The following is a 24,701-nucleotide window of genomic DNA, read 5'->3' as shown; positions in this document are numbered from 1 at the left end:
AGGAACGCACAGAAACATCACGCTTCAAGTATTCTGTTGCATGTCTGTCTGTCTGTCTCTTTTTGTGGCACTGGGGATTGAACCCAGGGGCATTCTGTTTTCAGTTTGCATTTTCAAACAGGGTCTCACTAAGTCACTGACAATCTTGCTAAGTTGCTGAGGCTGGCTTTGAACCTGCAACCCTCCTGTCTCAGCCTCCCAAGTGCTGGGATAAGAGGTGTGTACCACCCCACCCAACTTCACCTTAAGCTGAGCATACAGGGACTGCAATATTTAATCATAACTCTGCCAATACTTTTATCAGGAAGCAAGCCTTGGCATTCTTGTCTTTTATGAGTTTTTTGACCTCCAAAGGGGCAAGATTACATTTTCTAAGAGACTGAGTTAGTGAAGTGTATTCACGGTTATAAAGATAACGTTCACGGCTCTGGGATTTTGGAAAGCGAGGTACACCCCGCACCATCGTAGCTACGCAAAACCAGACACCGTGCACACGCGCAGGGCTGAGGACAGGCCCCTATGAATGGCGCTGGCCCCTATGAATGGCGCTGGTCCCTATGAATGGCGCTGGCCCCTATGAATGGCGCTGGTCCTTTGTCCTTTGTGTTTTTTGGTTTCCTATAATGCACATAACAACTTTAAAAAAGGATTATTTTAAAAGCTCAAAAAGAAAAAAAGGAAGGAAGGAGAAAGAAAAGGAGGGGGAGGGGAGACGAGGGCTGGTCTGAGCTCCGGGGAAGGAACACAGACATTGTGATGTAATTTTTATTAAAAAAAAAAAAAAAAAGAAGAGCCTGGTGTGGTGGTGCACGCTTGTAATCCCTGAGCTTGGGAGGCTGAGACAGGAGGATCGCGCAGGTTCAAAGCCAGCCTCAGCTGGTTTAAGAGACTGTTTCCAAATAAAATATTAAATAGGTCTGGGAGTGTAGCCCGAAGGTAGAAAGCCTCTAGGTTCCATCCCCAGTACCACCAAAAAAAAAAAAAAAAAAAGAGAAGAAACCCTCAAATATGACCACTTTCTGTCCCAGCCTGTGGACCGGCAGCTTCTGCCCCAGCCAGCCTCCCTCCACGCCTGGGCCGGCTCCATCCTGGGCCTGGGCTGTCGCGCTGCGGCTCACTGTTGTCGAAAGCGAATGAAGAACGTGCGGATTTCCTTGGGGTGGACGGTGACGGTGGTGCCTCCTGATGGCCGCGGGGGTGAGGCGGGGCGACCTGGGGCACAGGGAGTCTGTCCAGCTGGGCGCTTCCTCCTAGCCTCCCCTTCTAAATGGAGCAGCTCCCTACGATTCCGTCCTGCACAAGGACGCCCCGTACAGGGGTCTCCCATGTCTCCCTTCCCCTGAGGCCTGGCCACGGCAGAGAGTAATACACAGGCTGCTCCTGGCCCTACTGGCCTGACTTCCCCAAGGGGTGTTACACTCAGGGCCTAAGAGGCGCGGCCCTCTGTTGTCCAAAGTGGATGAAGAATGTATGGATGTCCTTGAGGTGGACGGGGATGGTGGCGCCCCCTGGTGGTCGTGGTCCGAGCCACACCCCTTTCCACAAGCTGAGGAGGGAAGCCTGTCCCCCAGCCCACTGACTGCATGTCCACTCTGGACCTGGCACCATGCACATGCTCAGGACAGAGGAAACTCCTGAGGAGGAGGGCAGCGGAGGCCCTGTCAGAACTCTAGGGAGCCTGAGTAGCAGCTGGCCAGAAAGCAGGGGACAGGGCCTTGGGGGAAGAGGGGAGGTATGGCAAAGATGGAGAGGTGTGAGCTGCCTGGCCCCCAGGAAAGAGGCAGGTGTGGTACACACACACACACACACACACACACACACACACACACTCCCCCCCCCCCCCTCATGCACATGCCGACGTGGAGCCCTGGCAGGTGGAGACTGTCCTAAGCTCCTCTGAGACACTAATGAAGGTGGCAAATTCAGAGGAAAAGGCAGCCACTAGAGGCCACACGGCCATGAGGGTGGACAGCGGGACTGGAACCCGGCCTGTGCGGCTCCTGAGGCGGCTGGAAACCTGGGTGGGCTAAGGCGGGGCTCCCAACCTCCTCCGTAGCCAGTCCTGGTCCTCCAGCTCCAGCGCTGCAGCACACGCACATCCCAGGTCCCCGTGAGCGAGCGCTCCTCCACGGCCACCACGGGCCCCAGTCCCCGCAGCAGGGCCTGCAGGACAGGGCAGAGGGAGGGCTGGCTGCCGGCCCCAGAGCTGAGCAGAGCCGGAGCCAAGATGGCAGCGGGGTGGCCACGCCGTGGACTGTGAGTCCCAGGCCAAGTTCTGCAAGGACAGGCGGGTCAGCCTGTGTCACAGACGGGGAAACGGACTGGGCATGTGTGCATCTCCAGGGGCCTGGCCAGATGGGTGGGCTGGGGCAAGGGGAGTGCGCAGGTGCCAGCAGAGGGCAGAGTCCAATGTGCCTGAGGTGCTCGGAAGTCGCACCAGAGCCTCCCAACGGCCTTTGGAACAAGGGGCCCTTACATCTCCCCAGCTTACAGGTGGCCCAGACACCCCAGTGATGATGGCATCTGCCTTTGGCCCCAGGATGTCTGACTCCAGGTCGACCACTGGAGGAAGTCTGTGGACTGTGTTGTTCATTCAAAGGCCTCTTTCTTCTTGTGTTGGGGATTGAACTTCCGAGCCACACCCCAGCCTCCCTCTTAATTCTTAATTTTGAGACAAGGTGTTAGTAAATGGCTGAGGGTCTTAAGTAGCTCAGGCTGGCTTTGAACATGCCATTCTCCTGTCTCAGCCTCCCAAGTCCTGAGATTGCAGGCATGCACCACAATACCTGCCTTGCTTCAAAGGTTTCACAGCAAGGTCAAAGAGGAAAGACATCAGGGACAGGCCTGTTGCTATAACCAACAGCCTACAAGCCAACAAGGAGAGACGGTAGGAGGTGGCCCGCTGTGGCACTCCTGCGCCCACACCACCCGTGGGTCCTGTGGCCCAGGTGGTTTTCAAGTCAGGACTCAGACTTGGGGCTCGCTTCCCCCAGGCAGCAGTGGTTTGGGGGGAGATAGGCAAGGGGCAGTCACCTTCAGATCCACGGTCACCGGCTGGGACAGGACCGGGTCCTCCCCTGCCTCATACAGATGGTAGAGTCGCAGAAGGACACGGTGCAGGTCGGCCTGCGCCTCCACTGGGCGGCCTTTGGGGACAGAGGTGGCAGTCAGGACCCCCCTCAGCCAGCCTCAGGCCCCCTGTCTATTGCTGGGCTTTATACTCTGCTCTGTTCCAGATCCTCAGCCCCCCAAGGCAGCAGATGTGGCCCACACTAGAGGCCGAGGAGGCCGAGGCTCAGAGACTGCCGCTCGCCCAAGGCCACTCAGCTGGTGTGCATCGAGGTGGCATCCAGCCTGGCCCAGCTGACCGGGCTCCAAAACGCAGCATGGGGGCCGGTGCCAGGGTCGCCACCCTCTGTGTGGGCATCATTAGGCCGTCCTCAGGCGCCCTCCCCCGGAGGTGTGGCCAGTGTGGTGCGAGCATGAGCGCGGCGCCCCCTTCTGGTGAGAGCTGTTTCCTACAGGGTGTGGACACTGGGGGAGACTGGCAGGGATCCATTCTGAGGACAGCGTGGCAGGTCCTGGCTGCAGCCCCCAGCTTGCCCCAGCTCACCTCTCCATGGGCCCCACTCTCCTCATTAGCCAGATAAGGGGGGACATAGCACTAAGGGGAGCCCCTTTGTCGGGCAGTGGGCTGGGGCCCTCTGGCCCCTTGGACGCCTGCCTCACCTTTCTGAAGACGCCACAGGTGCCTGCTATGGTTGGAGCTGTAGGTCCAGCCGGGGATGCTCAGGACCTGCAGGTGCAGATTTGGGGGCAGCGTCACGGCCTCCTGCTGCTGGGCTCCTGGTGGCTTTGGGGCAGTTCCTGCAAGACAGGAGGGGGCATGGGGCCAGCTCCTCCTCCTGGCATTCAGAGCTCTCCACGTCGCGTCCTCCTGCCCCTTCCGGCCCATGCCCACCCAGCTCGCGTTGCCAGCACCACAGGAAGCCTGAAGTCTGCTGGCCCCAACGCCTCCGGTGCTTTGCTTTGCTTGCACAGACCTCTCCTGCGCGCATCTCTCTCCAGCTCTGCCTGCTGGGGGAGGGGCAGGCAGGCATGGGATCGCCCAGGCAGGACAGGCAGAATCCTCCCCAGAGACTGGGAAGTTCGTGTCTTAGTCCCCTGCGGGTGGAGCCGCAGTTTGGACCTTAAAGGTCCTCATATGCTGAAGGCCTGGTCGCCAGCCTGCGGCATCGCTGGAAGCTGGTGGAACCCTCAGGAGGCGGGGCCTTACGGGAGGAGGTGGGGTCATTGGGAGCGTGCCTCGAAGGGCATATGGAACCCCAGACCATCTTATATCCCAGTCTCCACGAGGTGAACAGACATCTCCAAGAGTCAAAATGAGTCTCCCTGAAGTCCATGACCTTGGGTATCTTATCACAGTGACACAAAGCCTGCTGCCACAGGGAGAGACAGGTGTTCTCTGATCACGCCCGACCTTCACAGCGCGGGCCTGCAGGGAGTACAAAGCCTGTATGCAGACAGGCAGGTCCGGCGAGAGGAGGCCTGAGCCTTCGGAGGCCCCAGACGTGGAGGCCCTTGTGCTGCCGGCCTCCAAACAAGCTCTCCTGTGACTCAGCTAACTCCTGGTGTGTGTGTGTGTGTGTGTGTGTGTGTGTGTGTGTGTGTGTGTGTGAATAGGAGTGGGACCCAGGGGCCTTCTGCCTCCAGGGTATTGCCTTAGCCCTATTTTATTTTGTATTTAGAAACGGGGTCACCCAAAGGTGCTGAGAAAGCCTCACTAAGTTGCTAAAGATGACTTCAAACCTGTAATACACCTGTTTCAGCCTCCCAGGTACTGGGATTACAGGTAGGTAATACCTAGCCCATCTTTACTATTTATGTATTTTGGGGGAGTACTGAACATTGAACGCAGGGGCGCTCTACTTCTGATTTATTCCCCAGTCTCTAACATTTTAAGTTTGAAACAGGGTTTCTTTAAGTTATAATGTGCTGGCCTTGAATCTGTGGTCCTCCTGTATCAGCCTCCCAAATTCTGGGATTACAGGCATGTGCCAGCATTCCCGGCCTAAGCATCATTTTGACACGTAGTCATTGCCCACTGTTTCTCGTGTTCTGCGATTTTTTTTTTTTTACTAAAGACAGGACTACACGTTGATCTAGAGGAGCCTCTGAGGAGATCAGACCTGGGGCCAGCTGCACCCTCACCTGGTGACAGCGTGCCCAGATTCAGACAGGACTCGAAGTCACAGAGTAACACGCGGTCACAGTAAGAAAGACAAAGACACTGAAGAAGTGTAAGGAGGAGTGCAGAGAGAAAGATGTATGGCTTGGGCTTCGTACTTACCAGCAGCACAGCCGAGTGGCCACTGTTTGCCCGTGGCCCTGAGCTCCCTTCCTGTCCCGCAGCTGCCCCATCTCCGCGGGGACGAGTCCCTCCGAGGCCCCAGCCCGCTGGCTCACTCAGGGTGGTGGTGATGCTACCTTGAGTGGGTGTGCCTCCGGCGTCCAGCCTTTGGACCAGCACGACGGGCCTGTGCTGCAGCGCCAGCCCGCTCCTCGGGCGCAGGGCGGTGGCGAGTGCGCGGGAGCCCAGCAGGAGCCAGAGCGCCGGGTGCACGACCGAGGTGTCGTTCAGCGTGAGGTTGTAGTTCAGGTCCCAGGCCAGGTTGTTCCACAGCCTCCGGTGCAGCATGACCTGCGGGAAGTGTTGTCTGAGGAGGCCTCCTCGCGCTGGTGTGCTGTGGGCGGCCATGAGGGGCTGCGCGCACAGACCGGCCTCCTACCTCCACCTGCCCGTTCCCCAGGCTGGAGACGCCGTGTGCGCGCTCCGACAGCAGCACCAGCCTGCTTCTGCCATCCTCAATGAAGGCCGACTGCACCATGGGGTAGTAATTCTGCAAGACACATCACCCGAAGGCAGTCTCAGTGAGGGGGGAGGCGGGCCGTCCAGCCTGCCCGCCCAGAGGCGCCACTGGAGGAGGGGCAGGGGTCCTGACTTGGGGGGCCATCTGTGTGGGGTTCAGCTCCCCGCTCTGCTGCTTCCTGGCCATGTGATCCCGCTGATGGGGCGCCAGGCTCCAGAGAAGTGCTTAACACACACCATTGCACCAATTCCCAGACGACCCTTTTACAGAGCGCTTGTTTTTCCGAGGAGGAAGCTGAGGCCTCGGCCACGGTCTCTTCTATGCGGCCGCACCAAGATCCAGACACCAGTGGAGGTGCACAACAAGGCGCTCTACAGGAATCTCTCTAGAGGCCCCTACTGCTACGAGCGGGTGCCTAGAGGGGCCAGGAAGGCACGGCTGGGGAAGGGCATGCAGGCGTACCCGGGCAATGACGTTGTGCGCGAAGGCCTGGAAGGCCCGCTGCTGCATCTGGTAGCCGTTGTTGTCTGAGTAGATGACCTGCTGGTTGTTAAGGTCGCTGCTGGTCCTCAGGACGGCCTCACGGTTCAGCTCCAAGGGGCCCACTCGGTACTCCTGCTCTATCCGGTAGCAGAGCAGCTCCCCAGCCGGGCTCGGAGGCGCGTGGATGAGCCGGGAGTGGACGGAGTATGTGTGACTCTGAGCCTTGGCATTCCTGGAGAAGGGCAGGGTGTCAGAGGTAGAGGCGCGGAGCCTCTAAGTGGCTTCCTTCCCTCCTTCCTCCCTGCAGACAGGTGGGCAGGCAGGAAGTGGCCTTGGGTCACATGGACCACGGCCGCGGCGCTGCTGCGCCAACCAGACGACAGCGTGTGCGCACACAGAAAGCGACTTGCTGCGGCAGGTTTTCACAGCTGGCACCGCGAGCCAGAGCTCAGAGCGCCTGAGGCTGAGCCCTCCATCCGGCACTACCTGTAGAAGTACTGTCGGATCTCGGTCACGAGATCGCCCTTCACGATCTCCATCCCCACGGCCTCCCACGCCGGCACCGCGGTCTCGTTGGGTGCGAACATGTAGTTGTCAGACACGGGGCCCCGCTTCACGTCGCCGTTGACGTGGTACTCCAGGAACTCTTGGGTCAGGCGGACTGTTTGGTTTCTCTGTCTGCAGCGACAAGAAAGAGAAGACATTACTGTCGTCCTGGCTGAGGTCTTGAGGACGCGATTTGTGCGATCGGAGCCAGGCTGACAACTCTCTCAATCCAGACATGGCCCGAGCCAGGGGTGATCAAGATGCCCGCCAGAGCCGAGGGCCTGGTCACGGCGAGGCTCGGCGACGGTCCTGCAGACTCCAAGGCTGTCGGCAGCCCCGGGACTGTAGCTGACGTAACCTATCTTTTGTTCTTTATACCTATGTACTGAATAGAGGTTCTAAGTTAAACAATGGGCAACATGAACATATTTTCCCCCAGTTTAAGTCTCCCCGGTGCCATTTTGTTTCTGGATCAACAACCCTGCAATGAGGAAGCATGAGAATACTTTGTTTCCTATTATCAGCCCAGACTCGGGTTCCTTGAATTAAAAACCACAAGGGCAGAAAGAGAGCTCACTGTCATCTGGCTCCTCCCTCAGTCAGGTGAGCAAACGGAGATACGAGTTGAGATAGGGGCCTGCTGTGTCCAGGACCCAGGCATGCCCCGCCTCAGAGGCAGCAACGGCCGCACCTCACCTCTCCTGAACGCTGTGCATCAGATTAGTGTCCTGGTCAAAAAGCACAGTGTAGCAGTCATTCTCCACGGGCACCAGGCGCCCGCGCCCGAGGCTGGCTTGTCTCCTCAACTTGCGGCTGAACCGGACGGTGCTGGCCATGGTGGCGCCGGGCCCCTGGGTGCCCTCCTGGGCTCCTGCAGTGGGTCTCACTGTGTAGTGCCGATAGCTGAGGCCTGGGATTGTGGTCAGGATGTGAAGGTCATACGCAGAGGGTTCCTTCAAGGACTTCTGGATCTGCAAGGCCAGCAGGGTGGAGCGAAAGGTGGAGTTCAGGGCAGGAGGACGCCCCGGGTTCCTGGGCACCCCCTGGCCGGCAGCCTTCCTGCCACGGGCCGCTCACTCCCCACTGGGGCAGCGGCATCCCTCTGCCACTTGGACTGAGCCGTGTCCCCTACATCCTTCTTCGATTTTGGCCTCGCCCTCTGGGGCCCACCCATATGGAGAGCCTTCAGTGGTGTGAAGACAGCTGGCCACCAGTCCCCACGGCTTCTCTCTCTTGGGGTCACACCCCCAGTTCTTTGATCTTCCTTCATCTGCCGAATGTGGTGATGGTCCAACCTTAGCCTCTGACTTTTAGACAACCGGAGACACACAAATACAGCTTCCTGCAGATACCTCCGCCTGGATGTCCACAGCTGAGCTCACCAGCTTCCCTGCTTTACCCAGTACCCGCCAGGGCACTTCTAGGACCACCCAGATCCATCGCCCTCACTCCGCCAGGTCCCACCCATTCGCACGCTGAGCACACGGGGGGCCGTGTCCCTGCCCCGTGCCCCCCGCCCCAGCAAAGCATCCTCATCATCCCCACATCTGCTCCCTCCTCGCGCCTTCAGGCCAGCAGCCCCCGACTCAGGTCTCCGCGCTCTGGTCCCCAGCCCATCCTTCCCACTCTCCCCTGGATCCTGCCTCCCAGCACCGCTCCACTCCACCTGGAGGGCCTCTTGGGAAGGGGCAACCCCTCAATCCTCTCATTTCTACTTGGAGGGGCTTTTCCAGGTTAAACCTCCTGGCCTCTGCCCAGCACCAGGGCTGGGGGTGGAAGAGGGAACCGGGGCCCCTTTATGAATCCCTGTAACTGAGGGATCCTAAATCAACTCTGGCTCCACCTGCTTCTTTTTTTTTTTTTTTTAACACAGAGAGGTTTATTTTGGAAAGTGGGGACACACGTTCAGGGAAGAACGTGTCATCTCAAGAGAAAGAGGAGCCTTCACTTGTTTTTGGTTGATCTTTAAAGTCACTAGTTCTGACTGGGTACAGTGCTGTGTGTCTGTAACCAGTATTTGGGAGGTTGAAACAGGAGGTTTGTAAGTTTGAGGCCAGCCTCAGGAGCTTAGCAAGGCCTTGTTTCAAAATAAAAAAGGTTTGCCTTGCCGGGCGTGGTGGTGCACGCTTGTAATCCCCGCGCTTGGGAGGCAGAGACAGGAGGATCACGCAGGTTCGAAGCCAGCCGCACGCGCTGGCTTAGGAGACCCTGTTTCCAAATAAAAATGTAAAAATAGGTCTGGGAGTGTAGCCCGGAGGTAGAAGGGCTTCCAGGAACCCCAGTACCACCAAAAAAAAAAAAAAAAAAAAAAAAGGTTTGCCTTGCAGGCACGATGCCCTGGGTTCCATCCCCAGTACCAAAAAAAGGAACCCATAAAAAAGACCAACCCTCCGAAATAAAATTAAAAGGGGTGTGGCTCAGAGGTAGAATGCCCCTGCGTTCCATCCCAGCATGTATATGTCTGTGTATCACCTATATTATACATATGGACATTATATATTATACACATATAATATATATGTCATTCCTAATCCTGAGGTCGTGCAGCCGAGCAACTTACTAGTCCCCCACTTGCTCAGCACGGCCCCTCTGACGTGCGGGTCCTGATGATGGGTTGCCTTGGTTACTTTTCAGGGGCTGGAAGGCCGCTCTCCTATTGGGCCTGTGGCGTCCTGTGGGCGGCAAGGACACATTGGAAAGCCTGGCCTCTGCCTTCACGCGGCTCCGTCTCCTCTGCTGCCTGGTCCTTTGTGTCAGGTTCCCGCTCAGCTCTGCACGCTGACGCAGTGGTCATTCGGGCCATGTCTGTCTGGGATTGCTGCTACCGATGATTTGCTCTAAGCTTGCCCACTCTCTCTCTCCCCTTCAAGGCTGGAGACACCAAGGTAAGTGTAACTAAGATGTTCTCCAGATTTTCCAGGGCACCATGGTCAACAGATTCCCTGCCCTAGGATACAGAGTTGCACTGTGGCTGCTGGAGCAGCACCCGGTCTCAGTCAGCAGCCCGCTCCTCCCCTCAGCCCCCTGCTTTGCCCCTGTTCAAAGCTCCGGCAGGGGAGATGGCTTGTGCCAGTGTGCTAGCTCTGTCTCCTTGACCTCCTGGCATCACGAGGAAATCAGTTTCCTTGCCTCTACTACTTTTCTTTTTTTTTTTTTGCAGTACTGGGGATGGAGCCCAGGCCATTCTACCCCGCGCTACACCCCCAGCCCTATTTTTTATTCTTTATTTTGAAGCAGGGTCTCACTGAGTTGCAGAGGGCCTCACTAAGTAGCTGAGGCTGCCGCACACCCAGATCCTCCTGTCTCAGCCTCCCGGAGGCTGGGATGACAAGCGCGCGCCACAACACCCGGCGATTACTTCTCGATTCCCTGGACCCCTTTTGGAGTGGCAGGTAGAGGGGCTTGGGTTCAGTCGCACTCCAGCTCTCTCTAGCCAAGTGTGCAATTCTGAGCCCCTGCAGGGAGGCCTTTAGGGGCCCAACTAGCAAGCCCACGCCTGCTGTCCACATGGCCCTTACCCGAAATGCAACAGACGGCTCCCTCTCCCCCGCCTGGCCCATCCTATCTAAAGATGTGCCCAGGCTGCTCCTCCTCAAGACTGTCCCTCAGCAGTGACCTCGGCCTCCACACCTGATGCGTCTCTCAGTGTCTCACCTGTGTCCCCTGCTAAATATCAGCCCCCAGTGGCAGGGGTTTTGCCTGAGTGGTTAGTACAGGGTCCCTGCACCTAGGACGGGGTCTGACTCACAGCTGGAGCTCTAGAAATCTCCACGGAGTCAATTTCCTCTCTGCATGCATGGCCTCCGGATGGGGAGCCCCTGCTGAGGCTGCTCAAGCCCTCTCCCTCTCTCTGCTAGACACACTCTCCCTCCTCAGTCTCAGCCCAGGACCGAGCTCAGAGTCACCATTCCACAGCACCCAGGTCTGACCTGGGTCACACTCAGGGACCCAGCTCCCAGCCCCAGTCAGGCTGAGAACGGGCGTTTGGTGTGTTTGTAGAATTACTGCCATGTCAGCCCCTCTTGCAACCCCTCTGGGGTAGGCTGCACGGGGTGACAATGTAGAGAACCTTCTGGAACCCAGGCTGGCTCTGGGCAGTGGAAGGGGAGGGGACCACGTAGCTGGATGTCTGGGTGGGTGGGAGAGCCGAGCAACTTACTAGTTCCCCACTTCAGCCGTGCCCCAACATCAGCACCTCCATGGAAGCCCCCCCATAAGGCTCCTGGGGCAGAAGCAGAACTCAGCTTAGAGCAGCAAGCAGGAGGCCCTCGAGCTGGTTTCACGGCCATACCTGTGCGGGCACAGGGCAGCCCAGCTCATCCGTGACGCCGATGCTGGGGAGGCCGACCGTCAGGGTGACGATGGTGGTGATGGTCCAGGCCAGCGGGTTGTAGACCGAGGCGAGGTATCCTGCAGGCCCTGTGCCTACACATGGGGAACAGGCTGTTCTGCTGCCACTGACTCACTCGGTCCACTGGAAGCTGAGGCAGGCCGGCTCGGGCCTCCAGGGCCCCCAGGGGAGCCGGGGAGGGGCTGGCAGACAGGCGCTGTGCGGGCTATGTTCTACTCCGTGCCAGGGAGTAGGGGAAGGTTCCCAGCCCCTCACATGGCTCTCCCCCACAGCCCACATTACTGATGGGGAAACTGAGGCCCTGAGTGGTACAGTCACCGGCTCAAAGTGACCCAGCCCTTAAGGTCTTCTAAGAGTGCTTGGCACAGAAAGCAGATGAATTTTCTGGAGCTTGAAGCCTGATTTCCTGGCCGGGCACTCCAGGCCCTGGGCTGGGTGCCTGGCGTCCCTTTCTGTACCATGTGTCACACGTTCCTGGATCCCTAAACACAGTAGAGGCTTTGCAGCCTCTGGGTCTTTGCCTGGGAGCCTGCCGTCTTCTCCACCTCCTACCGGCTCAGGGAGCCTCTCGCATGCTTCTGAGAATGGCAGCCCACCTAGCAGCAAGGTCAGAGTCCAGCTTACAGGTCCTCTGCAGCCTCTCCCTCAGGCTGTGCCCCAGGGGCCGGGCCCTGTCTGTTCCAGTCCGAGTCCCCAGGGCCCTCCAGAGTGTCCAGGTCTGAAGGGCGCGGCAGGCAGAAGGCACAGCCGCGCTGCTGGACAGTGGGACAGGGAAGTGCAGGCTGGGGCGGGGCCTCGGGGCCTGGTGCATTGGAAACTCTCATGCATAGTAGGGGGCGGGGCCACCTTGTCTCTGCCTACTCAGGCTCGCCCCAGTTTGAATCCCCCAATCCTAGGCAAACTGGTACAGTAGGTTACTCCACATGAGAAACTTGAGTCAAGAGAGGCTGGTCCAACAGTGAGTGCCTGGAGATGCTCTCCAGCCAGCTGGTCTCGGCTTGGGGGTGTTGGGAACCAGAACAGGGTGGGCGGCACGGGGTTGACGGTTCAGACCCCCTCTCCCCACTCTGCCAGAGTCTCAGGCCCCTCACCTATAAGCTGAGGAAAATAACAGTTCCTAACTCATAGAGATTTCATAAATAATAATAATAATAATAATAATAATAATTATTATTATTATTATTATTATTATCGGCACTGGGATGGAACTCAGGGGCATTCTACATCTGAGCAACACCCCCAGCCCTATTTTTTTTTTTTTTTTGAGGGTCTGGGGATGGAACCGAGGGGCATTTGACCTCTGAGCTATACCCCCTGTCCTATTTTTATTCTTTATTTTGAAACAGGGTCTCACTGAGTTGCAAAGGGCTTCACTAAGTAGCTGAGGAGGCTGTCCGCGAACCGCGATCCTCCGGTCTCAGCCTCCCAAATTCTGGGATTACAAGTGTGCGCCACCACGCCCGGCTTCACAAGGTATTAAGCTAAATACTTCACACTGAGGTCAGGATCCAAGAGTGGCAGCTGTCCTTTCTTGCTCGAACTGTAACAACAGCCCGCGCTCGTCCCATGTATGCAGAAACCGAGGCCCAAGGCACTATAGCACTACAGCGAGGTCATGCCACGGTGAAGGTCTTGGGGCTGTGGACTGGGGAGTCCCCTCTGCTGGCCCTCCCAGGCTCTCTCTGGAGTGGGGCCACCTGCAGGGGCCTGGCCTACCTGAGCTGGATGCTGGGGCTGCACGCTGCTCCAGCACGGGCTGTGGCTGGTCCAGGGCGATGAAGACCATCACCTTGCGCACGGCCAGCATCCCCGCGGCCAGGTGCTCCGCGAACATGTCTCTGACCTTGGGGGACTCGGTCCCAGTGACGGCATCGTGGTGCTGCACCTGTGGTACCCAGAGTCCAAGACAACAGGATGAGGGCTTGGCCCTGCAAGGTGCAGAGGCACCGGCTCTCCTGCCAGCAGAAAGGTGGGGCCCTCCCATCTCACGGAAGAGGAAACGGAGGCTGAAAACCTGCCCACCTTTTCCTGATGTTGGGGGCCCCCCTCCCCATGTCCTTCATTTCAGACAGAAAATAGACAGTGGAAAGGACCCTGCTCCACCTCTGTGATCTGTCTCCCCACGTGTGGCTGGCACATTCTAGCTGGGCTGAGGCAGGGCAGGAGTGTCTCCTCTTCACGGAAGGGGAAACTGAGGCCCCGTGGGTGATGCCACCTGGCCCGCTGCTCTGAGGGACTTGAAGGTAGCTTATTTCTTCCCAGCACAATGGCGAGTTCCCGGCAATTCCCTGCGGGCCACATCTGGAGTGGCCGTTTTTGTGGCTGGGTCTTCTTGGGTCTCACTTCCCCTACCTGTTGGGCTCCTGGCAGCCACCGTGCCACGTCTGCTATCAGGTGGTGCACGTGACATGTTGTTGTCACAATCGCCCTACATCTCCCAGTCCTTCCTCTTCTGCAGGGAGCGAGCCAGGGCCCAGAGACGGAGCCGCAGGGTCTGAGGTCACACAACGAAGCCATGAGCAGACCCAGGAGGGCTGTCTGACACTAATGCCCCTCGGCTTCCTCCTTTATTCTGTAGAATCCACTACAGAGCTCACTGGAGCCACGAGGGAAGCCCGGTCACCACACACTGGCCTTGTGGCCGGGAACCTGTTTTTTCATCTGTGAAGTGGGCTGGCAGGACTGTCTGGGAGAAGGGCGGGCAGCGCATGGCACAGGATGTCGCGTTACCTCGGAGACGGCCCAGCGAAGCTGCTGGAGCTGCTGCAGGGCCCAGTTGGGGTCCACCGCCCTGCGGGGCATCGGCCACATGTAGCGGGTGAACATGGACTCCCCAGCGTACAGAAGGGCGCTGGCTCGCCGCGCCAGCCCCTTGAGCGCGCTGCGGGACGTGTAGAAGCCTGTCCAGGCCTGGAACTGTTCTGGAGACGAGGGCAGGCTGTGAGTCTGATGCCCCCTGTCCCAAGGAGCCCACCAAACCCTCACCTGGACTTGCTGGGGGAGCCGGGGTCACCCAGGAAGGCAGCCGGAGCAGGGCCAGTGTTATCAGGTGGGCCGGGCAGGCGGAGGACAGGGTGGGTGCTGAGACGTCAAGCTCAGAGACAAGGACAGCACATGAGCAAGGGGCCTGGGGAGCCCTGGGAAAGAAGTGTGAGGCAAGGGGCCAGGGGGCAGGACCCAGCGAGAAGGGCTGGCACCAGCAAAGGCCTCCGTGCAGCTCCGTGGCCATGGGGAGTCCTGGGACAGGCCGAGCTCAGGGAGGGTGGGTGGCACGGCATGGGAACGGAGAGGCCCAGGAGGAAGGGCTGGGGCGGGGTAGGGCCAAGCTCTGCGGGCCTGCGGTGCTCAGCCCCTTGCTCCTTGGGGAGTTGACCTACGTCTCTGTTCCCTCTTCTTCCCCATCCAGCCTGTGCTGGACCCTGATGGGCAGCCACAAACCCTGAGGAAAGGTCACCAACCGTGGGGTCAGATAGATGGGGTTTCCCAGAGCCCCACTGCCAAACTGAGGGCTAGGACCATGATTCCACGTCAGGGAACTCTGTAGCCTAAGCTCAAATCACGTGCCACCACTGCTGCATAGACACGCCCACCCTGACTTCTGTGTACACTGGCTAGAACCACGCCCACACAAGAAGCCCCTCGAATCCTGGCTATAACCACGCCTGCAGGAGGCGGCCCTTCTTACTCAGGCCTGTAACCACGCCCATACAATATAGCACTCCCACCTGATTGTAACCACGCCCATACAATGTATCTGGTCTCACCCTGACTACAACCACGCCCACCCGATGTAGTCACGCCCACCTGGCCATAGCCACACCCACACGAGACAAGCCCTCCCACGCTGTAACCTCCTCCACATGAGACAGCCCCTTCTCCCTGGCTGTAACCATGGCCACATCCTGGCACCCACCCTCCCCAGTGTACTGGCACCAGCAACAGCTCTGCAAACCAGATTCCTGACAGCCCTGTAGCCCCTAGGCAGCCCGAGGCGGCCCAAAGAGAGCCCTGCAGTTGGAGCCCATCTGTGTTGTCTCCCTGGAGGGGAAGGGGCTGGGGAGAGGGTAAGTGGCCACCACTGAGCCTTCAGGTGGGTGTCCCCCCGAACTGCCCCAGAACCCCTGCCAGTGACGAAACCAGAGCTCAGGAGGTGTGGTCACTTGCTTGGAGTCAGGGCCTGTGGACAGAGGAGTGGTGACCCAACCCGAGTGTGCTGGGAGTCTCGGCCAGCGCCAGATGGGCCTTGCTCCAGGCATCCTGGCCAAGGGGTGGGTGCTCAGCCAGCGATGCCCCCGGAGCCTTGCTTCCTCCAGAGCAGGGCCTTCCTGCATCCCTGCCAAAGGGGCCTCGGCCGGCACTCAGCCCATGGGGAAAGTCAAAGCTGGGAGGAGAGGCAAGGACACCAGCCACCCACCCAGAGCTGTGGGTCTTATGCAATAAATATTTTAGACAGTTTAACCGTCTGACCAACTCCATTCCTGGAGACAGCCATAGTCAGGGCCTGGGGAAGGCTTTTTCTGCCTACTCTAATTCTCTGCACAAAGCCAGACATGGGGCCTCCAGGGAGCCCCTTGGAGTGGGCCCGGGCGCCTGGAGGCGGAGGTGGAGTGGGGTGTGCCTGCCCTGGTGCGCATGCTCTGTCCTGAGCTCAGAAGTGGCCTCCTGAGCAGAGCTGGGAGGGACATGGATGGCCTCATAATTTGTTATTTATTATATTATTATTTATCTTTGGTACTGGGGATGGAACCCAGGAGCATTCTACCTCTGAGCTACACTCCCAGCCCTATTTTTTAGTCTTTATTTTGAAACAGGGTCTCACTGAATTGCAGAGGGCCTAAGTAGCTGAGGCTGTCCACGAACCACGATCCTCCTGTCTCAGCCTCCCAAATGCTGGGATTACAAGTGTGCGCCACCACGCCTGGCCTCATTTAACTTTTACGACAACAACCCTGGTGACAGATTGCCATGATTGTCCACATTTTGTAGCTGGGCGGTTTCATGACTTTGCACAGAGGCAGCCCACCCCCTGGGGGCTCGGAGAATATTGCTGAGCCAGCGCTGTGGTGGACGGAGGGTCTGCTGTGAAATCTCCACCCCAGCCCTGGAGCCCCCTACCTGAGGAATAGGGCAGGAAGTCGTGGTGGCCGCGCACAGGCCAGGTGACGTTGAGATCGTGCAGGGCACGGAAGTAGTCGCCCAGCGTGGCGTACTGCACAGAGACGCCCAGCTCCTGGGTGCGGCTGTTGATGTGGTCCAGCAGAGGGTCCATGTTAGCAAACTGCACGGACGCATTGAAGAACTGCTTGTCGCAGCCCTGTGTGGGACACGGGAGCAAGGCCTGGACCTCTGGGAGCAGAGCCCTGGCCCCGGTTGTCAGCCCTCCCGCTCCCCAGGGTGCCAGCTAGGGCCCAAATGGGCGCTATCCATGTGACTCGCTGTAATAACATGACCATTCTAACATCAGCGGTCAGAGCCGTGACTCGCGGAGTTTAAGCACCGTCAGAGGAGGCAGGCGTGGGCTAGCAAGGCTGGCTGCAGGGCCCCAAGCTTGGTTCACGCACAAAGTCTGCCCTGCTAAGTAGCTGTGTGGCCTCAGGACAATTCCTTAACCTTTCTGAGCCTCAGTTCCCTCAAACTGCAAAATGAGAGGCCAGCAATACCTGCCTCTTAGGCTAGGGGAGGCTGGGCGTGGTGGCGCACGCTTGTAATCCCAGCATTTGGGAGGCTGAGACCGGAGGACGGCGGTTCGCGGCCAGCCTCAGCTACTTAGCGAGGCCTTCTGTAACTTAGTGGGACCCTGTTTCAAAATAAAGAATAAAAAATAGGGCAGGGGTTGTAGCTCAGAGGTTGAATGCCCTTGGTTCCATCCCCAGACCCACCAAAAAAAAAAAAAAAAAAAAAAAAAAAAGGTTTAGGCCTAGGGACCGATTTAATGATCTCATAATCCAGCGCCTGGCACACAGCGGGTGCTTGGGAAAGATCAGCGCTGACGATCAGATGTTGCTGCGCCTGGCACTGCCCCGGAACGCCTTCCTCACTAAGTCAGTGGGACCCAGGCGGCAGGTACTGCCACGATTTCCATCTTACAGACGAGGAAACTGAAGCGCACAGAGGCCGCCGGGGGGCTGGGTTCAGGCCCAGGCCTTCACCAGTGCCACAATGGCGAGGGCAACGGGAGGCTGAGCTGGTGGGAACCTGGGTGTGGGGAAGCCAGGATGCTCAAGCAGGGCTCAAAGATGCAGGCCGGGGGTGGGCATGGCCCAGGGGCTCTGTCCAGTGGGAGGGGCTGGGGGTGAATCCAGGGCTGGGGGAAGCTGTAGGGTGAGCGAGGTCTGGGGTCTTCAAGGGAGGAAGACGGAGCTGCAGAGGCCTGGCCACCAGCCCTGAGTGCAGAGACCGGTCCCCAAATCACAGGCTCTGGGCTGTGTTGAGAACCTGGGTCTGGGACATGGGGTATCCGGAACCAGGCGGCCTTACCCAGGGCCAGAGGACGTGGGGTGTCCGGAACCAGGCGGCCCTCTGCTTCACATTGGCCACCAGGGCCTCGGCATAGAGGTCGATGTTGGCTGGGGTGACAGGCTCACTCATGTTGGGGTACACCCCATCTGGGGGTGGCTCTGGAAAGAGGGCCACTCCGTTCCAGTAAAACCCAGATCTGCAGGAGAGAATGCTCAGGGGGGAGACTGGTTTGTGCAGATGGGGCTGCAATCAGGTTGCTGGTGGCCAGAGGTAGCAACTGGGCACATTTTTCCCCAATCCCCTGCCACACAGAGCCAGCAGCCTCTGCCCCCACCCACCATCTGCTGGGATTTATTCTCTTACAGGGCACCCTAAATCTCAGTAGTGGAGACAAATTATATATATAAAATTTTGTGGTACTGGGGATGGCATGCAAGGGCATTCTACCTCTCAGCTACACCTCCAGCCCTTTTTAGTCTTTATTTTGAAACAGGGTCTGAGTTGCAAAGGGCCTCACTAAGTAGCTGAGGCTGTCTGCGAACCACGATCCTCCTGTCTCAGCCTCCCAAATGCTGGGATTACAATCATGTGCCACCACGACCGGCAGAGACTAATGATATTTTAATACAATACTTAAAAAACATCAAGATTAGCAAGCGTGGTGGCACATGCCTGTGATCCCAGTACTTGGGAGGCCGAGGCTGGAGGATCTCAGGGTCAAGGGCAGCGTTGACAACTTAGCAAGACCCTGTTTCAAAATCAAAAACATAAAAATAAAAAGGCTGGGCATGTAGCTCAATGTTAGAATGCCTGTGGGCTCAGTCCTCAGTACTACACACATATATATACACATACATACAAAATGCAAAAACCCATGATGAGGCTGGGCGTGGTGGCGCACACTTGTAATGCCCGCGCTTGGGAGGCAGAGACAGGAGGATCGCGCAGGTTCAAAGCCAGCCGCGCGCGCTGGCTTAGGAGACCCTGTTTCCAAATTTAAAAAAAAATGTAAAAATAGGTCTGGGAGTGTAGCCCGGAGGTAGAAGGGCTTCCAGGAACCCCAGTACCACAAAAAAACAAAAACAAAAACAAAAACAAAAAACCATAATGAACCAAAAGGTCAGTTTTAAGTAAAGACAGGATCAGTATTTTTTTTTTTTTAGGTATTGGGGATGGAACCCAGGGGCATTCTACCTTTGAGCTACATCCCCAGACCTATTTTTTATTCTTTATTTTGAAACAGGGTTTTACTCAGTTGCAGAGGGCCTCACTTAGTAGCTGAGGCTGGCTTTGAACCTGCACAATCCTCCCGTCTCAGCCTCCCAAGTGCTAGGATTACAAGCGTGCGCCACCACGCCCGGCTCAGGATCAGTATTAATCATTTTGCATTTGCGTTAGTTCCAGTGTGGCACTGAAACCCAGAACAGGCCTAGGGGAGGCGCACCTGGAAATGTGTAGGTAGAGACATCGAAAACTGCCAAAAAAGCTGGGCATGGTGGCGCACGCTTGTAATCCCAGCATTTGGGAGGCTGAGACAGGAGGATCGCGATTCGCGGCCAGCCTCAGCTACTTAGTGAGTCCCTTTGCAACTCAGTGAGACTCTGTTTCAAAATAAAGACTAAAAAATAGGGCTGGGGGTGTAGTTTGGAGGTAGAATGCCCCTGGGTTCCATCCCCAGTACTGCAAAAAAAACAAAACAAAACAAAAACCCAAACAACAACAACAACAAACCCCGCCAACAACAAGATGTAGGGTCCAGAAAGCCCCAGCCAGGTCCTCGGGTTGGGGGACCCCAGCAGGTGGGGCTGCTGCGGGAGGCGCCTACCTGTTGGAGAAGGGGATGTAGGAGGGGGTGCAGTAGCTGTACTGGTCCATGACGTGCGTGAAGATCTGCTGCCGGGCCGACAAGGTCGGGGAGCCTCGCCACACGAACTGCAGCCCCTGCAAGCCGAGGAAACCGCGGGTGAGGGCGACGCCTGGCCTGCCTCACACGGCCCGCTCAGCAGCTCAGCACTCCTGTGTCCTCCCTAGATTGCTCTGGTACCCAGAGACGCGTGTGGTCCTGCGATCTGCCGGCCTGGAGCAGCTCATCGGCTCTGCCCACTCCAGGGAAGGCTTCTCTCCCAAAACCGCTCTAAGAGCTGCTCTTTCTAACTCCAGCTGAACCCTCCCAGGCACAAGGAGCTCACTGCCTCTAGCCAAGTGTACATCACTTTTTAAATAGTTCTGGAGTCGAGTATAGTGGTACACACTGTAAACCCAGTAGTTGGGAGGCTGAGACAGGAGGATCATAGATTTGTGGCCAGCCTCAAGCTATTTAGTGAGACCCTGTTTCAAAGTAAAGAATACAACAGCTGGGGGTGTAGCTCAGAGGTCGAATGTACCTGGGTTCAATTTCCAGTAAAACACACACACACACACACACACACACACACACACACACACACACACACAGCAGAGATATTTGGGGAATAAATGGTCATCTGAAATCGTAAGAGAGCCTGCAGCAGACCCCTCTGGCCACCATCAGTAGGGACTGGCCATCTCCATAGCTGGACACAAGCCACGCCTGTGTCCAAGCACCCAGCTTGTGGACTTTGTTAATGCCGCAGGGTCTCCAGGGGCCAGGCAGGTGGGAAGCGAGGGCGCCCTGGGGGAGCCACAGAGCAAAGGCCAGTGTAGTGTCCACCCCCCTGCCCGCAGCAGCTAAGATGCTCTGATGGAGGGAGGGAGAGGAGCAGGGCACAGCCGCGGGTGGCCGCAGGGTGGCACACACCTGGGCCTTCTGCATGGCATCCTTCAGGTCATAGTCGATCCTGGAGATGAGATGGCCGTTGAAGCCCGCCAGGGCGAACAGGGTGGGTGTCGTGGCGGATGCACCGAATGGGTCGACGTGCCAGGAGAACTGCGGCCGGACCCCGAACGTTTCATAAAGGAACCCGTGTCCTTCTGCAGAGAAAGTGTAACCTGGCTGGTGCCCGGCAGGCAGGCTCCCCCTCCCAGGGCATCCCGCTGTCCCACAGCGCCACACAGAGGTCAGGGCTTCCGTTAATTCCCAGTGGTGTGCAGCAGCCACCACCGTCCACCTCCAGAACTCCTTCCATTTTGCAAAAATGTCACTGTCCCCATGAAACACTGGCTCCCGGCTCCTTCCGGGCCCACTACTCTCTCCATGAATGTGACCACTCTAGGGGCTTCAGGTGACTTCACAGAGGTGAAGTCCTGGGGATCTGATCACATCAATTATCAGCGAGGAAACTGAGGCACCAGGAGGTTACAGCTCTTGCCAGGGTTGCAGGGCCAGGCCACACCCACGTATCCAACCCTAAAATCCAGGCTCTCGGCCCTGCCCTCAGCTCCCTCAGCCAGAATGATCTCCACCGTCCAGATCCAGATAGAGGCCAGGATGGGCCTCAGACACGGACGCTGAGCCTCCCCACAGAGTTTGGCTACGGGTAGGGTGGCCGCACCTGTGAGCTGCAGGAGCTGGTCATCAAGGTGGGTCACAGCCTCATCGTGCATGACTTGGCCTCCGAGGACAAACTCCAAGCGTCCTTCCTCCAGGAGCTGGTAGACCTGGGCCCAGGCGGGCAGAGAGAAGACAGGTAGGTTACGAGTCCCGAGCTGGCCGGGTCACCTGCCATGCCTCAGGGTGACCTCCTTAAACTCCTCGCTCTGTCTAGTTCACAGGAGCAGGAGACTATCTTGGGGCCATGTGGCTGGTTTCCCAGAGCCGGCGACTTCTTCGAGAATAGTCAGCAGCCAGGCGTGGTGGCACACGCTTGTAATCCCAGCATTTGGGAGGCTGAGACAGGAGGATCGCTGTTCAAGGACAGCCTCAGCTAACACTTAGGTCCTTTGCCACTCAGTGAGACCCTGTTCCAAAATAAAGACTAAAAATATAGGGCCGGGGGTGTAGCTTAGAGGTAGAATGCCCCTGGGTTCCATACCCGCAAAAAAAAAAAAAAAAAAAAAAAAAAAAGAGTAGCCTGAAAACCTGGATTGTTAAACAAAAACCCTCTTGGCGGTGACCCTGACCACAGATTCAGATCCGAGCAAGCCCTGGGGGTCTGGACTCATGGTTCTGGCCAGAACCCTGCTCAGTTTCCTGCCTGGTGGGCTGTCACCTGCTGGCTGCCTTACCTGGTGGGCTGTCACCTGCTGGCTGCCTTACCTGGCCTTTCTCCTGCTCTGAGGCCACGCCGTCCCACCACAGCCGGAAGAACTCCTGCTCCACCGCGATGAACTTGCGCCTCTGCCCGCGGGCCAGCTCTGCCACCACAGAGCTGTAGACGTTGGCCGCGTAGGCCCGCATGCTCTCCTGGGGGGCACTGTCATGACCATGCTGGCCGAGCTCCTGGAGGGCTAGCCCCAGGGAGCAGGGCAGAATCCAGCTGGACCACGCGCCATTCGCAAGGTGGCTATGCGGGCCCTCCCCTTTGGATCTCATCCCTTCAACACCTTCCGACCCCGTGTGTGGTGTCCGTTCTGAGTCCAGCACGCCGAGGCTGGGATGGGGACAGGGACATGAGTGACCCGCTCTGGCCACCAGTTTCCTCGTCCTAATACTGGGAGTGGTGGGCATCCTTCCCCGCCCATCTGTCGGCAGGTGGCCTCAAACGCATCAGGAGGGACTGGACACTTGACACTGCAGCCCCTTCTTGCTGTTCTTTAAAATTTAGCCGGGCGTGGTGGCGCACGCTTGTAATCCCGGCATTCAGGAGGCTGAGATGGGAGGATCGTGGTTTGCGGACAGCCTCAGCTACTTAGCGAGGCCCTTCACAACTCAGAGAGACCCTGTTTCAATCATAAAAAGACTAAAATATAGGACTGGGGGTGTAGCTCAGAGGTAGAATGCCCCTGGGTTCCATCCCCCATACCGCAAAAAAAAAAAAAAAAAAGTCACTAGCTGGGCATGGTGGCACACGCCTATAATCTCAGTACTTGGGAGGTTGAGATTGCAGGTTTGAAGCCATCCTCAGCAACTTAGTGAGACTCTGTCTCAAAATAAAAAACAAACAAATAAATAAAGGCTGGGTGTGGTGGCACACACGCTTATACTTGGAACACTGAAACAGGAGGATTGACAGTTCAAGGCTACCCTCTACTTACTGAGACTCAGCAAACTCATGAGACACTGCTTCAAAACAAATAATAATAAAAAGGGCTGGGGGGTGTACCTTAGAGGTAGAATGCCTCTGGGTTTAGCCCCCAGTACCACAAAAATTAAAAAGAGCTTGGGCTGTAGCTCAGAGGTAGAACACCCCTTGGTTTCCCCAGCACTAAAGAAATTTATAAAAAGTAAAATAAAAATAAAAAGTAAAATGTCAGGAGAAGCATGGTCTGGCGTGGTGGGGGCAGAGGCAACTCTGTGCCTTCAGAGTCAACTGACCACTGTGAGCCTCCTCCAGCAGGGACAGGCCTAATGGGGACCGAGGACAGCCATGCTGGCCCCTTCTTCCCTCCCTCCCCCAGGACTCCAGGAGGGGAGGAGGTCTTCCTTCCACCCCAGGTCAGACTGGTTCTAGGCCTCAGCGGCCCTGGGCTGAGCTGGAATTGAATACCTATCACTTACAGAGCACAGAGGGCCCATGGATATATGGTAGGGATTACTGCTGTCATTTTACAGATGGGGAAACTGAGGCTTAGGAAGCACAACCCTTGCCAAGGTCCTAGCAGAGCCAGGAGGTGGCCACAGATCCACCCCCAAAGCCTGTCGGGGGAGGTTGGGATACACAACTGGCCCCACGGAGGAGACCTGTGGCTTCCCGGCTGCCACCTGCTGGCCATCTGCTCTGGAAATTGTCCCCGGCTTGCTGCTCCTCCTCAGCCGGGAATGGAAGGGTGAAAGTGAGCCCCCACCTTGGGGACCCCCTCCCCTCTCCTCCCCAGTATGGAACCAGAGGGCCCATCCAATCAGGTGCCCTCCCGCCCCATACAGGAGCCCATCCAATCTGGTGCTCCCTCAGGGAACCTATCCAATCAGATGCCCCCACACGGGAGCCCATCCAATCAGGTGCCCCGGCACGGGAGCCCATCCAATCACGTGCCACTGCACGGAAGCCCACCCAACCAGGTTCTCCCGCACTGGAGACTATCCAATCAGGTGCCCCCGCAGGAAGCCCATCCAATCGGGTGTCCCCGAGCGGAAGGGGGGCCGGGGTCTGAGACTGGCCGCACCTGAGCGGGGCGGGGGACCTGCGCCCGGCTGACCCTCCTCCTGCTGTCCCCGCCCCAGGGTGCAGACCCGCCCTCGCACCCGCCGCCGCCACCCACCTCGACCGTGTAGACCCAGCCCACGTCCATGTGGCTGTGGGGCACCACGAAGGCCCGGATGGGGCCCGCGGCCGGGGACCCCGGCGGCAGCAGCAGCCCCAGCGCGAGCAGCGGCAGGCAGCGCGCCGGCCCCATCCCGCCCGGCGGCGCGGCCACTTCCGGGTGCGGCGGGCGGGGCGCGCGCTCGGCCCGGGCCCGCGCAGGAGGCGCGCCCCCGCGGCGGGCGGGGCCGCGCGCGTCGCCATGGCGCCCAGCCCTGCCGCCCGCTGGGCCGGGGCATCCCTGGGGCCGGGCTGTCGTGGGATTGTTGGGTCGTTTAGAGGGCCTGAAACTGGCTTTCAGCTGACCTGTTCGGGGTCACAGCTTGTGGAGGAGTCCAGATTGTTACTTTAGAGTTGATCTGGGGGCTGGTTGGTGACCTTGGCAGTTATTATTATTAGCTCCTCCTCTCCTCCTCCTCCTCCTCCTCCTCCTCCTCCTCCTCCTCCTCCTTCATTATCATTTATTATCATTAGGAATTGAAGCCAGTGGCATTCTATCCCTGAGCTACACTCCTGGCTGGATTTTATTTTATACACTAGTTGTGGAGGGCCTCGCTAAGTTGCTGAGGCTGGCCTTGAACCTGTGATCCTTCCTCTTAGCCTCACAAGCACTAGGATCACAGGCTTGCGCCACCACGCCCAGTCCCTTGGCAGTTACTCCACCTCTCTACTGGT

At 57.9% G+C, this 24,701-nt stretch overlaps 1 protein-coding gene across 1 annotated transcript; it reads right to left on the bottom strand.

Moving 5' to 3' along the window:
- Positions 1-1,114: 1,114 nt before the first annotated feature.
- Positions 1,115-24,120, bottom strand: MAN2B2 (mannosidase alpha class 2B member 2; the record flags this gene model as incomplete). Its single annotated transcript, XM_080697137.1, has 19 exons — positions 1,115-1,212; positions 2,046-2,163; positions 3,034-3,146; positions 3,730-3,846; positions 5,488-5,701; positions 5,790-5,900; positions 6,333-6,585; positions 6,840-7,031; positions 7,596-7,870; positions 11,191-11,324; positions 12,967-13,135; positions 13,981-14,171; positions 16,366-16,564; positions 17,728-17,905; positions 19,535-19,650; positions 20,486-20,658; positions 21,180-21,285; positions 21,884-22,030; positions 23,986-24,120. 19 exons carry the CDS (start codon positions 24,118-24,120, stop codon positions 1,115-1,117), a joined length of 3,039 nt encoding a protein of 1,012 aa, XP_080553263.1.
- Between the last annotated feature and the right edge of the window lie 581 nt (positions 24,121-24,701).

The sequence above is a fragment of the Muscardinus avellanarius genome (genome assembly GCF_963383645.1).
Source record: "Muscardinus avellanarius genome assembly, chromosome: 6".
In the NCBI taxonomy this organism is placed as follows: domain Eukaryota; kingdom Metazoa; phylum Chordata; class Mammalia; order Rodentia; family Gliridae; genus Muscardinus; species Muscardinus avellanarius.
Note: the sequence above shows the minus strand (reverse complement) of the source record. Positions and strands in the feature narration are given on the sequence as shown.